This window comes from Leptodactylus fuscus, chromosome 1, assembly GCF_031893055.1.
Source record: "Leptodactylus fuscus isolate aLepFus1 chromosome 1, aLepFus1.hap2, whole genome shotgun sequence".
Taxonomy (NCBI): Eukaryota; Metazoa; Chordata; class Amphibia; order Anura; family Leptodactylidae; genus Leptodactylus; species Leptodactylus fuscus.
In genome coordinates this window covers 156,549,880-156,565,246 of record NC_134265.1, presented here as the reverse complement: position 1 = coordinate 156,565,246, position 15,367 = coordinate 156,549,880, and the positions used below count along the sequence as shown (strand labels likewise).

The following is a 15,367-nucleotide window of genomic DNA, read 5'->3' as shown; positions in this document are numbered from 1 at the left end:
AGACAACATAAATTAATTGATGTATAAAATTGTAATATTGGAGCATCACATGGAGAAAGAGCTGCTATAAGTTCTCACAGTTTATCTAATAGAGATGGAGGGCTTAGGCCAACAAATTTACTATATTCACTTTTGATATGCAGCACTTCATTGTAGTATTTGCGGGGAATTGCAGCCCCATTTCTATTATGTGCTCCCTGTTCACAAACCTCTGGCACATAGAGGCTGCTGCAACAACCTCCTGTGGATTGGTCATCAATATGAGTACCTGCAAAATGGATGGGATTCTGGTTAATCCCATCCACACCAAGCAAAAAAAATAAATAAATAAATAAATCTGCAGCTCAAATGCTGCGTTTTTTTGTAAATTGTAATATGTCAATCATACTTACAAAAACGCTGGCATTTTCCATACAGGTATAATAGAAGCAGAGTTTTCCTCTGCGGACTTTGTGAAAAATTATACGGGAAAAACTGCAATGTGTTTCCGCTAAGGTTTTTCCCACAACGCTTTTTGGCTGTGGCTCGCTACATGGGCCTTAGTCTTAAGGGGTTATCTGTCTATTCAAATCAGTGGGAGTCCAACTCTCAGCAGCCACACTAATCGTTGAGCAATGCTCCTTACCTTTAGGGACGGCTGTGCTTGATATTACAATGAACTACAGCTACTTCCTATTTAAGTTGAAAGTGCTAATACGCAATAACAGATATGACTGCTAAAAGTCCATGTGTATCTTATCAGTATTGATACCCCCATCATTCCAGCCCTTTTAAACAGTTGATCAATGGGTAACAGCGATCTGACCCTCATTAATAAGATATTGATGGCCTAAATCAATTGATGGCAGTTCAATATAAACAACCAGATAACCCTTTTAAAACTTTAGTAATTTTTCATTACTCATCTGTCATAGTGCTGTACGATCTGCAGCATATTTAAGTAACCAAATCTCATCACTCACTGACTGCTATTATGGTGTAAAATCATTAGATAAGTCACAACTCTTCACTTGCAATTATTCTGAATACCAATGTACATGGGTTTACCTTTATCTTCTTAAAGTCAACTGGTTTGCGGATTAATTCATAATATTCTGGTAACTCTTTCCTTGAAGGGAGTTGTATGAAAACTTCACTTAGCTGCCGTCCAGAGCTGTAAGAAGAGAAACACAACATTTGAAGAAAGTCATGATGTGCTCTGCAAAATGTAACTCCAGTATTAGCTAGCAGATGTAGGGGTATATAAGCTACCTATACAGTCAGGTTAGCTGCACAGGGGCCTGGAGATCACAGGATGAGGATGTAATAATTAATTTCTCCTGTTTTAGAGAAGATAATTTTATTGACCAGTAGGTGTCAGCATCACACAATGCTGGGTTAATAACACCACAGGAGGTGGAGCCCTGCACCATTATTCTGCTGCTGTTAGAAAGTTAGGGATGATGTGGAAGAAGAGAGGAGACAGAGTATGCAATCTTTCCATTTGCAACCTGGAAAAGTTGAAGAGAAGACTCGTGAGGAAATTCTAAGGTCAGCTGAAGCTCTGTCTGTTTGAAAGGGTGCATTGTGAACAGAGGTGCAGGGACTGTGTATAATAGCTTGTGTCAGAAGGTACAGAATTTAAAAAGGAAACTTTCACCAACACTTGTCATATTAAACTAAAGGCATGGTGCTGCATATCATGTTGCACTGAAATCAATCGTGCTTCTTAATTCTGTCTTGCAGTGCCATTTAAAAAAAAAAAAAAAAGTTTTGCTTGCCCGTTTATATGTAAATGATGGACTGCAAGTCCTCAAGGCATCTCAAACTATGCCCAAGTCTAGGAGTCACAATTGAAAACCCTCCTGTGTCTGCCTGACACTCCCTTCGCTCTGCAGCTCCATCACAACAGCCTAAATGCGCTCTAGAGCCACTGTCCCTTCTCACTTCTGAGGATGACAATCACACAGGGATGGGTGGGCTTTTGATGTGTATAATACATGGGGGACCCCAGACACACTTCTTGCATAGGAGTCCTATGCCGTTAATGTCCGTCCCTGAGCACATGCTAAACTAATGTCATAACAGCTTCTGTTAACCAATTCATTATGAGACATATAGACCAATATAAAATTGCAAAAGGTAAGACTGGTTTGATATGATAACCAATATCTCTAATAGTTGCATTATAGACATTAAAAAATCATCAAGGTGGTTATTTTGCACAGGATGCCACCTAGTGGACAAAGCTACAAAACAATAATACACATCTTCTATTGTTTGTTGTAGAACATGAGGCATTCGACTGAACGTTCTTTGGTTACCTAAAACAGCAGCATATCATATAGCTACTATAACAAGCACATGGAAACGTGCACAGGAATTTCCAGATAACAGATCTTAATGTAAGAGAGCAGGAGTGTGCATGACTAGTCACTGACCCCAGATGAAATGTATAATATATACGGTATGCTGTGGCTAGCTAAGTATTACCGTAAATAGCTGCATATAATAATGCCAATTTACTTGACAATAAATGAAATCCGTACTGTGCTCACAGCGCACGCGCTATACAGCTACTATGGTTTCCAGGCAACAAGAGATGCCTGCTGCAGAGAAGGAAGATTGTAACAATGGCTGCAAGTGCTTGTAGTTAAATAATGCACAATGACTACACGAGTGGACGCAGCGCTTAAGAAACCAGACACAAGCTTGTTGGCCTTCATGCTATCAAGTCTGGATTCCCGAAACACATATTTTATGCTAAAATAAGAGAGGAAAAGGGATCATTCATACAAGTTATTAAATGAAAGTACAAATCTATTTAAATACATGAACATATGTTATAGCATGGTATATACAAAAGGATATCTAGTAATCGGCTAAATGCTTCCCTACTGTTGTGGGTAATCTAGACAGCTCTCAATAGTATTAGCCATCAGTGGTATAGTGGAAATGTCAGACAATATATGGAGAGGTTTGATCTTTTTTTTTTTTTTTTTCTCCCTCCCCATCAAAACATAGCTCTTTCTGGTGTAAAGTGCTGGATGGCGTTTAAGGAGCCCACTGTGTGATCCAGTGTCATATTCTCTGACAGTTTTTCTTTAGGTTATATTATTTTGCAGTTGTTCCTCCTATGAGTTTCTGAATGAACTGTGAATTTGGATGCTCTTAGTTGGGGGCGTGACATTGTGAGATCAGTCGTGAGAGCATCAGATTGTAAGGACGCGCCCCTCTAACAAGGCAAATTGTCAGCTTTTCACAAACGAACCGAACAATGCAAGTAAAAGAATAAAAGCTCAGGAAGAAGAATTCAGAAATTATTAAATAAAATACAATGAATGTATGTCTTTTGTGTATACTTCACAGTACCACAGTGCTGATGCTCTAAAAAGTTCTCAAAATTTTGGGGTATTAAGACTGATGTGTAGCCCACCAGTCTTAACAATGGGCAGCGCCAGAATTAAAGAAACATCTCAGGATGTCCATGCACCAAACAGCCAGAAGATGGCATAGTTCATCTGTTATCCTATAGCGCTGTACTGTGAGAGCGGGGAGGAATGCCCCCTCCCTCTCCTCACAATGCTCGTCCATAGACGAATACTGGGGAGGCGTTCCTCCTTGGTCTCACAGTACAGTGCTATTGGCCCTTATGATGGTGAAGAGCTACGGTACCGGCACCGATAGCTCTTCAGCCGGGGCATAGATTATGAAAGCCGACAGTGTGCTGAATTCAGCGCCCTGTCGGCTTTCTAGCGGTGTATAAAACCGCATGTGCCTCAACTCATGAAAGGTGCTCTTTAACTGAACTGGCGGGTGCAGCAAAAAAATATAAAGGAAAACATGCAAATTTTATTGTAAAAGCGGCACCTTTTTATAGTTATTGCAATATAACCCCCCATCCTTTCCCCCAATTGTCTTAGAATTACCTATCCTTGTAGTTTATTACTGTATCTACTATAGCATTCATCTGTTTGGTTAATTTAGGTGGGTTTGGTGATAACTTTTCAGCCGGAGGACGACCTCTTCTTTTTTTCTCTCGTTTTTCTCCATCATCTTTTACAACAACATCTTTGTCCACGTTTCTTCGCCTCTTGCGCTTTTTCAGCCGAACTTCCTCTTCCATTTCCTCCAAATTCCCGTCCTCGATAGCCTGGTGACAAAGACACACTTTACCAAAATCGAAGAGTCAGAATATTTTATCTTTCAATCTCCATGTATGGTACAGAGCAATATAAAACACCTCGATGAAGGTTTCGCTTTAAAGAGATATACCACTACTAGGAATTAGGTCACTCAAGCAGAATATATTATTCCGTTTAGTCCACAAGGACCACATGAATCATTCTGAATATTTCTATTAAACTTACCCTTTTTGTAGTTTTACATCAATGTCCGTTCAGTGTTTTAGATTTATATTCATGAGTTACATGATCCTTCTAATTCAAGCATGTTTTGGCATGCACTGACACTGTCAATCAGAGCTGACATTATCAGACTGTGCAGGGACACACCCCTTTGTCATGGAGAATGGTAACACCCAGTTGTACGTTATAGTCAGGGTCTAAGAAACAGCAGTAGCATATTTACACAAATCAGATATTATGAAGATTGTGTGTGCTTAAGGGGGCTGTCTGGGATATTTTGAAATCCCTATACTAATCTAAACAACCTCCCCCCTCCCACTTTCTAAATAACATTAGTAATTTAAAAAAAAAAAAAAAAAAAAGTATATTTATCCATATCCCTAAGGCGGTCATGTGACCAGGGACATTTTCTGATTATCCTGTGACGATCTGTTTCCCCATTTCTGAAAATGGATCGACACTACCACTCTCTCTCTCCCCCCCCCCCTCATACTTACCATCCATGGCTTCTTTCAGCGAGACAGCTTCTACCTCTGCACTGACAGGGTACGCACTTTTCTCTTCTTCAAGCTGGTAAATCACCTCTACTGCGCATCTACACATACGCAGCAGAGGTGGCTCATCGCTGGAGAAGAAGAGCGCAAATAGACACAGTACAGGAGGAGGAGGGGCCGTCTCACAGGAAGAAGTGTGGAGGGTAAGTATATAATATGGGTTGGGCTGAGTAGGTAAGGAAGGACATATAGGATAGCTAGGATAGAATGGAAAGCTAGAGAGACAGGGAGGAGTGTATGGGAAGGGGGAGTGAGGAAGGAGGAGGGAGGGAGGTGAGAGGTGTTAGTGAGGAAGTTAGATAGCAGGAAGCAGAAGGACATAAACAGGGCCCCCATAAATCACTCAAAACATTTATTAACCCATTAATAGAACTAATAGACACTTTAAAAACAAACAAAAAAAAACCTTTAATGCAAAACTCTATTTAGACATCGTGGCAAAAACCTGTGCAAATTTGGTTTGTCGGGATTTCCATCAGGGCCTGTTCACACCGCAAAATCTGCTGCTGATTTTGAAGCCGATTCCATCTCTAAATCAGTGGCAGATTCTGCCTCCGATTGCACTCAATGGGTGGCAAAGACCAAAAAAAATGGAGAAAAAAAAAATTAGCATGATCTTGCCACGGATTTCACAGCTATTCATTTGGATCTAATAAGCATCAGAAAAATGCGATGGAATGCCAATGCTCTACTTCCACACTCCACCATGGGGAGTGGGGCAGCGGAATATTAAGAGGAATCAGACAGAAGTCCGCCTCATATTCCTTTTCATTATGAAGGAAGCCAGTGTGCTAATATTTTACTATAGATGTAGCATATTCTACACCATTACAAAAGGATGAAATCCCCAAATCTCCAAAAATCAACCCCTGTGAATTTTTCTGCTGCAAATCCACTATGTGTGAACATACTGCTAGTGGTTGTCGGCACTACAAGTAGTAACCTTTATGATGGTGGACGTCATTAAAGGGGTATTCCCATCTACATCATTATTTTTACATTTGTAGATAATAAAAAGTTAAACATTTTTGCAAATATAAGTAATTAAAAATTCTGCAGAGTTTTAAAGATTTTCTCTACCTTTCTTAGTGGTCACAGTCTTTTATCTTGACCGGTTGCCAGTGGATACGACCACAAATGCAGAAACTTTCTAAGCTCAGAAAATCAGCCATAATTTCTTTATTGTGGCCGTGATATCTTCTGATACATGTAGTGTCCCTGTCTGATGACTCTGCTACAATAAGAAAATCATGGCTGGGTTCCTGACAAGTCCCAGACCATAGAAAGTTCCTGCATTCATGGTCGTAACCATTGGCAACCGATCATGACAACAGACTGTCACCACTAAGAAAGTTAGAGAAAATCTTTAAAACTGCAGAATTTTTAATTACTTATAATTGCAAAAATGTTTAACTTTTTATTATCTACAAATATAGATATGATTATGTACATGGGAAGACCTCTTTAAGCTTTCTGTTGCTGAAAAGTCAAGTTATAAACTTTTAAAACTCTGTGTAAATTTCTCTTAACCAGTTAAGAGGGGCAGAGAGCAGCTTCAACTAGTCATGCAGTCCCTAAGGCTGGCAGGTAGGTAGGGTATGAGACTGATGTCTGAAGGTGAGGGACATTTCATACTGCACAGGGTGTGATTGAGTTCAATAGAGCTGCTCCCCCTTGACTAGTTACATTTATACATGCCGCTCTAAAGTTTTAAAAGCTTATAACTTGACTTTTCCACAACAGAAAACTTAGTGAGAGGCACGACATGAACACTGTTTGGTGCCGTGGCTAGTTTAGTGGACAAAAACTACAAGACAGCTTCCTTTTAATGATGATCTGTCACCCCTCCAAAACGACTGACTTAGTAAAGAATTGTATCCCCCATCAAAAAATTATTGTAGAGCTTATTTTCTAATAATTCTGAATTGTTGTGTTCCTCTGCCATTACTCATAGGAATTTATGAATAAATTAAATGAGTTTTCCCATTTTTCCAACATAACCATATTTAAAATTTGTAGACAACTAAAAGTGAAACATTTCTGCAAATAGAAATAATAATAAAAATAATTTTCATTAATTGTGGTGACCGTCTTTTTCTTGATCGGTTGCCAATGGATATAACCATGAATGCGGGAACTTCCTATACTCTGGAGTCCCAGCCATGACTTCCTTGTTGTAGCTGGGTTTGTTCTCAGGTACACAAGAATGCTCCTGAAGGTTAACCTGGCCACAGTAAGGAAATCATGACTGAGCTTCTGACATGTACCAGACCATAGAAAGTTTGTGGTTGCATCCATTGGCAACTAATAAAGTCAATAGACAGTCACCACTAAGATCATTAAAAAAAAAAAAATCCTTAGAACATGGAAAAACCCCTTTAAATTTTTTTTTTTAAAAAAAATGTATGTTACCAGTTGGAAGCATGACCCTACACCGTCTGATGCTGTCCAGTAGGTGCTGACAGTACCAGATTGTGCAGAAAAATGCCCCAAGGGAAACAATAGTACCCAGTTTTCAATTTACTCACACATTCCTAGGAAGTAAGAGAGAAATTATTAGAAAATAGGATTCTATGGTTATTTTATAACATTAAGCAAATATTTACAAAAACAAATATCAGGAAAGAATCTCACAGAAAATCAAATCATACTTCACTTCTATTCACTTGAATGGTAACAGTTTTCTATTTATTGATATGTCATGATTAGCAATAAGAAACAATTAAGATTGCGAGAATCAAAACGGTACGCCAAGACCGAACAAAAGCGAAGAGCCAGAACAACAATGCGCTCACAACCACTGTAGATACCTAACTTTGGAAGTGATTCTCATGAGCACGCCGTCTCGTAAAAGTCTATACTGCATGGGTTACCTTAGTTGTAAACAGCTGAATTCACAGAGAATTATATACACATGGCATTCATTCAACACAGCAAGCAAATTGTCATCTACAAGTTGTAAAGAAGAGCCCAAACACATCTGTAAGAACATTATGTAGATACACACTTGTTATGCATCTGAATGTTGTTGTCTGCATAGAAATGTTTAGCAGTCTTTTGACAGCAGCTGAAAAGAAATCTAATCAAATGGCAATTACCTTCACTTTCCCCCAGTATCAACCATGGGCAATATTTACAACCAGCACAATAAACAAGTGCACTGCATTAGAATCTCCTTCAAAATTATGAGAGTCGAGCAAAATAATGAGTAATAATAATACAAAAAAAAAAAAAAAAAAACAGGAAAGAAAATCCTTCACCCTGGCATGTATTTGCACATCCGTTTCCTATAGATCCTTACAATATTTAAGCCCGCCGAACAAAAATGAGCATAAAATCCTAAGGGACAGCTCCAGACTAGGCCTTAATAATCAAAAGTCAATTTCCATCATGCTTGTAGCGTTCAGACACAATCACCATGAAGGACGCTCAAAAACCTGGCGATTTACAGGAACAAAAAAGGGAAAATGAATCAGATAAAGAAAACACACTAGCATTAATATTTATGGGAGGAAAACAGCAGTAAGTATCATACCGCAGCTAGCAAACAATTAGGAGGCAGCCTATCTAGCATGCACTATGTCTGACAGCTTTACATTCCAGCCTAAAATGCAGCATACAAGGCAGTCAACAGTTAATGCTATTGCTTTCTTTAAGCACTCAGATGAACAGAAACACGCAGAACAGCAGCTTTACACACCTACACATGCCTGTTATATAAGTTCTACTGCATCTTCCAGACGACAAGGAAAAAGGATATTTACCTTACCACTATCAGCAGGCCGGCTATCGGAAATCACTGTTAGTGGGGACAAAATTAACAAGCCAGCAAAGCAGCGAGCTGCTAGTCTCTTCATCAGCTGATCAGGAAGAAAAAAAAAAAAAAAAGGAAAAAAAAAAAAAAAAAAAGAGGGAGCCGGGGAAAGGCTATGTTTTCATATACAAGTAATTTTATTTTACAGAATATGTAATACAGGACTGTGATGCAGAAATCTGCTGTTTCATTCTACCTAGCATGAGGCCTAAAGCCTCCTTCCTACAGTAGGGCTTTAGTATTGACAACTGCTTATCATATTTACCCTTATTATTCCAGGCACAAGCAAGAGATTATCATCGAGGGCGAATGTTCCTTCAGACTAGCCATTATGTGAACAAATGAGGAACAGACTGCAAGGTAGACCAGACTTGAAAAAGGATTCAAAGGTAAATATTGGGAAATACTTCTCCAATGAGCCCAATCGCATTTGACTTTTTTTTTTAAAGGTAAAAATAAATAAATAAATATCTTTTTCTGCCTGCCCATCCAACATATAGATTAGAGGTTGCATATGTGAAAAGTGGCGATGTAGCGGCATATATACATGTTCCATATACGGTCTAATAATTGATAGATTTAATGTGCACCGTATATCAGAGACAATAACAGAATTGCCATTACCGAATCTACAGTATGTTTTGCAGACTAATGATCTTATGCTATATTTTGTGAAATAAAAGAAAATGGGGGGGAGGGAACTTGGGTTTCACAGTAAAAACCACAAAGCCAGGTGTTGATCACACAGACCTCTAAACCTTACATTCTGCATGCCTGCTGAGAGAACAAAAAGCTGGCCAAAAATAACATCCTGTCAGACCACTGCAATGTTGGGGCTGTTCATTAATAGAAGGTTGGGCTATAGGTGCTGAATAGTTGGCATGATATCATCCCTTTACATTAAAATGCATGCTTTCAGTGTACGATAAAGAAGCAGGAAAATGGAAACGGCTGCAGCCTCGCTGCGTGACAGAATGCTTTTAAAGATCATTTATGTATACAATACAGACAACTGGACTCCAAAAAACCAACTTACTATACAAGGCTAGACTTTCAGTGATTAGGGGTGCCATGAAAGAAAACAGAAAGAAAAGAGAATGCCCATCCAAGTCTTCAGCACGGCAATTATAAATCACAAAGACAAATCCCACATTTCTGATTGGTGACGTGCTGCAGCGAGACCTTATTCAGGCACGGTGACGCCTCTCCTGCTGATCGGCTTCTCAATTTAGTGAGGTGAATGGAAAGGGAGGCACAAGGAGTGAACAGGAAAAAAGCTTAACCCCTAGCACACTGCCTCAGTCTGCCAGCATCATACACATGCTAAACCGTCTACAACGCTAAAAATTAGACATGGCATATTCAACGTACAGGGCAGCACAATCGACCACATCATGCTGGGAAATTCATAGGTCATTAAAGTCAAAGGTCAATGTTAGAGTGCCTGCAGGCGGAGGGCTTTTGACTAAAAGGTTGGTACAGACAACAATTCTTTTTCAGGTCATCCATCTATCACCAACTGCAATGTAATAATAATAATAATACTACTACTAATAATATTAATTTCAGCATGAAACCCACAGGGATCGTTCTGAAGTGAATTTATTCATCAGACATGGCTGCGTATGGCGATACCAGTGAACATACTACACAAGTCTATTTCAGTCATTAGCACGGGAGCCAGACTGGCTGTAAACACAATGTAGAGCTGTTCAGGCGTCGGGACGCACCTCTGTGTGCAAACCCAGCCTTATACATGCAGATTTCAGGCTCAGACAGACGTTCAGGTAACATAGAATAATCTGCACAATAATAATAATAATCTGGTACAATAAACATCTTCCTAGGCTGCAGCAGAAAAAAAAGCACACACTAATGCAGGTCAAACAACAATATACTACCAATAGATGTAAACCCAGCCCTAAAATTGCATACAAGATTGGGTGGTGTTACCATAGCAACACACAAAATACGGCCAGTAGGTGAATACGTAACACATGAGCCACTGTACAATCCAGATTTACCCTGGCAAAAACAGCACGCTTTTTACATCAGAATTGTTGATATTTATATTAAATGTCAGCCAGATTGAGCTGAATTTATCAAACGGTATCAATGGCACAGGATGAAGTACAATAGTATCACTAGTACAGACTCACTCACAGCGCCAGATTCCAACATAGAAAGTGGCCATTCCATGATCACGAGAGTGGGCATCACTACTACACTTATGGTGCTCGGATGCAACATAAGAATGTGATCCTCATACGCTTATCAATGTCAAGAAGACAACCAATTTAGAAGGAAGTCTATCAGGGACAAAATGCTTCCCAAATCAGTAACAGCAGCATCCATAGGTATTCAATAGGAGCAGGAATATACCATCGTGAGCATAAACTGGAGAAGCAATTCAGTCATCCTATAAGGGTATATTCACATCTGGGTTAGGGGCTTCACTAACCGCCTCTGTCACAGAGTTCAATAAAAGTTGCAGATGAAAGAGTCCTATATACAGGACTCAGGCAAAATTCTGGATACCATAACTGATTTCAAGGGCTATGTTGGTTATCTAACATATGTTCATGGAACAGAATAATGTAAATCCAGTGCAGATGTAAACTTACTATTATACACTTCTATCCTGCTAGTATACTGGGGATGGGGCCTGATTTGTCTACAGACAGCCCTGTTGCAGGCAGAGGCTGGAAATGTCATTCACAGATGAGTTGGAAGTGCAAGGCGGCAATGATAAAGGAAAGCTGGTGCAGCTACAACTGTCTAAGCAGATCTGCTCCGTCCATGATGCACTTGCAGGATGATTTGCAGATTTGTAAAATGAATAAATGAATCTCTCTGCATTGCTATATCCGTTTGTTGTCATCAAGGAATGGTGCTGCCCCTACATGGCAAGATTATTGGTTTATGTGTCAATACAGGCAATGATATATAACAAACTTTCTTAGGAACATCCAATCCTGAACATTGTCCTGCTCATTGGCCTGTGTAAAAGGGCACATTCAGAACAATACTAACATTTAACATTCAGCAAACTATTTCATTCTGGCATACATTACCCATATAGCATGGATGGCCACCTCGTGGCTGCTGCACCAGTTGGAGGAAACAGCCCTAAGGGCTAGTTCACACATTAGGGTGGTCGAGGAATTTGGTCAGGAAAAAATCCAATTCAGGAATTAGGAAGCGGTTTTTTGTTTCAAATTTTTTCCTCCAGCACAGTGAATGGAACTTGAAAAACTGCCTGGCGGTTTTTGAGGAGTTTTTGCAAAAAAACGCTAGCGGTTTTTGGTAAAAAAAAAACCACTAGCGGTTTTTCCACATCCCATTGACTTCTATTGATTTCCTGAGGCGGAATCCGCCTGAAGAAAGGTCATGCCGCTTCTTTTTTCTGCTAGCGGGAAAAAAACGCTGGGGGAAAAAAAGAACGCTAGCGGTCTACATAGACCTCTATTGTGAGGGGGTGGATTTTGAAGCGGATTCCGTTTCAAAATCTGCTCCCACTTCCCCTGTGTGAACGAGCCCTAATATTTTGTGCAAGCATACAATATACATTGCAGCATTTTCTTTTAAACAGTAAAGAAGTCTCCAAAACATACTTTCCTTAATGAAAGACAATATTAAAATATTCATTGGCTTCACTTTCTATTCATGTTTATTTTCTGTAAGCACCAGAGCCAGTTTTTTTTTCTACCAGACTACAAGATCTGGGCTACTCTCCCGTTCTCTGAAAATTGTCAAACAAGCAACAAACGGCAAGAGTCAAAATGAATAATATTTGTACACAGCACAAGTTTAGCCATGTCAGAATATTTACAGGACAGACTGATTCGCATATGGTACCTCCTTAGAATTGGGACCACTAAGGCTGATTCCACACATTGTGGACCGGTGGGTAAATGGTGTTACCTCTGGATTTTGATGTAAATATGCCACAGAATTAACCCTATGCAACGCAAGAACCGCAGAATTGACTTAATGTGGTCATTAATGGGGTTATTCCATGAACATAACCATATTTAAAATTTAGAAAAAAAAATAAATCTTTTTTGCAATTGTAAACAATAAAAAAAAAAATTGCAGAATTTGATGCTGAAGCCCCACATTGTCAGTACTGGCAAAGTGGATGGAATTCTGGCTAATCCCATCCACAAATTGCAGGAAAAAAAAGCTGCAGCGAAAAAGCGGTGCTTTCAAAAACGTAGCATGTCAATTACATCTTCAGAAATGCTGGCGTTTTCTGTATATGTATAGTAGGGGCAGAAAGTCTGCAAAAAGAAAAAACTTTGCGATTGCAAAAAAAAAAAAAAAAAACTGTAGTGCATTTCTGTCACATTTTTTTCCACAGCATTTTTAGCTGCACTTTGCTAAAAAAAAAAAAAAAAAGATTAAAGATTTTCTCTAATCATCTTAGTGGTGACAATCTGTCATTTAACTTTAATGGTCTACAAATGGAAATCTGGTTATGTTTGTGAGAATACTCCTTTAGGGGGCATTCACACTACGTATACTGAAGCTTATTCTGAACGTAAAACACGTTCAGAATAAGCGGCGTATAAAGCAGTTCCATTCATTTCTATGGGAGCCGGCATACGAGCGCTCGCCATAGAAATTAATGGGCTGCTTCTTTCAGTACGAGCACTCCCATTGAAGTGAATGGGAAGCGTTGCATGTACGGCTCGGCATGAGCAGAGCTAGCCGTACACGCCGGCACTTCCCATTCACTTCAATGGGACTGCTTGTACTGAAAGAAGCAGCCCATTCATTTCTATGGGGAGTGCTCGTATGCCGGCTCCCATAGAAATGAATGGAGCTGCTTTATACGCCGCTTATTCTGAACGTGTTTTACGTTCAGAATAAGCTTCAGTATACGTAGTGTGAATGCACCCTTAACGTTGGTGGAACCTGTTGATTTGGGATCGGCTGGCTATCTTGTTAAGCAGCAGCAGGTGGTGGAGCCTGCAAGGCATGAATCCATCAAACGCTTGAAACTCCATTTCTCAAGTGGTTTTTCCACCATAACTGGGTCCTATCATGGGGCCCAGCCTGGAAAAGTTGGGTATTAGATATTTCAACTAAACACGTGCTCTGTCATTCCGCATCGTTGGCTTTTGAAGAATGTAACTATATAACACCGACCTCAATACTGAATATTTAGTAGAAAAACTTACCCTAAGCCACTGTTTATCTGTTAGAGCATCACTATAATCCACGTCCCTACGTTGACGTGATCCTCTGCCAAAAATTTTCTCCTCTTCTTCTTCACAAGTGAGTCGTTCAACTTCGGCATCATCTTTAATGATCCAGGAGGGAAGGTCATCTTCTTCCATCAAACGTGGTTTGCGGTTTGGATTTCTTGCATCCTCTCTACGCCGATCTAGATCCATTCGCTAGAGGGCACATACCAATATAGTTAGCAAAAAAGGATATATTCTCTTAAAACAGTTTTCAATTCTACACTTAAAAAGAGGACCCTGTTAGGCTGGTCTTACACGACCGTAATGTAAGTCCGCAAATGGTCCGCAATTTAGGGTTTTCAATTGCGGACACATTATACTCAATGTGGCCTCTTACACCACTGGATATTTTATCTGTGTTGTGGCCGGGCCGCAGTCCACATTTTATAGAGCATGTCCGTAATGCCCGTGAATTGCGTGCGGCACTGCATGGACTCGCCCATAGAACTCTATGGGTGAGTGCGGCAGGACACGGACATCTGCGGAGTGTATGTTGACAATCAGCAAGTAGTGTTGCTGATCAGCAACATGCAGACCGTAGAATCATTACGGTCGTGTAAGACCAGCCTTAGGAAGATAGTGCCCTTTGCCATAATCTCCAGCAGCATTCAAGGTCAAAGCTGATACTGGGGATTATGAAGAGGGACTAGTTCAGACCTGCATGGAATCAGGTTATTTACATAAAATCAGTGAGCCATTAACAGGGTCTTCTTTAAACAAACAGAGAGACACTGCATGTGCACTAAAGTAATAGCAACAGTCCTGGCAGATCACCTAGATCAGAACCTTACTTAGTCCATAAAAGCAGTAAACCCAGTACCTCACCATACACTGGATACAGTGTGTATGGTGAGGCGTTTTTAGGAGGAGGAATTTGAGTCAGTTTCCTCACCAAATACCTGAGCCAAAACACTCCGTGTGAATGCAGCTAACACTGTAATAATCTGGAGCAAACTGTAAACCAAGACATTCAAGATGTATATTGAGGATGAATTATGTAGCCTGTTAAAAAAAAAATAAAAAAAAATCTAGTGAAGCAGCCTGGAGCCCAGTCACTCATTTCTATGAAGTAACTACATTTGGTGACAACCATCCGTGGTGCATCCACAAACACTTCCTACCTTCCTTTATAAAATCACTAGCTTTTACCCGGGACTTCGTCTGCGGTGATTTGAGAATGGGGCGGACACAGACGTGTGAAACTGTGAGAGTACCGTATTTTTCGGACTATAAGACGCACCTAGGTTTTAGAGGAGGAAAATAGGGAAAAAAAAAAATATTTAATATATGGGAGTTGTAGTTTTGCAACAGCTGCAAGGCCACATTGACAGGTGACCCTGCAGCTGTACGGGGACGCATAGAGTGTTTTTTTTTTTTTTTTGCGGGGCCAGATGTACTTTT

At 39.9% G+C, this 15,367-nt stretch overlaps 1 protein-coding gene across 7 annotated transcripts in view; it reads right to left on the bottom strand.

Moving 5' to 3' along the window:
• The window catches only part of SMARCA2 (SWI/SNF related BAF chromatin remodeling complex subunit ATPase 2), a 196,968-nt gene that overhangs the window by 14,377 nt on the left and 167,224 nt on the right, over window positions 1-15,367 (bottom strand). For 6 of the 7 annotated variants that reach the window (XM_075278718.1, XM_075278726.1, XM_075278710.1 and 3 more), the window contains 3 exons: window positions 13,901-14,119; window positions 3,909-4,132; window positions 1,048-1,153 (listed from right to left, as the gene is read on the bottom strand). In XM_075278718.1, coding sequence (XP_075134819.1) covers window positions 1,048-1,153; window positions 3,909-4,132; window positions 13,901-14,119 — 549 coding nt within the window. Of the gene's footprint in view, window positions 1-1,047; window positions 1,154-3,908; window positions 4,133-8,664; window positions 8,783-13,900; window positions 14,120-15,367 lie in introns of those variants that run through there. The other variant, XM_075278750.1, reaches the window with a different exon arrangement.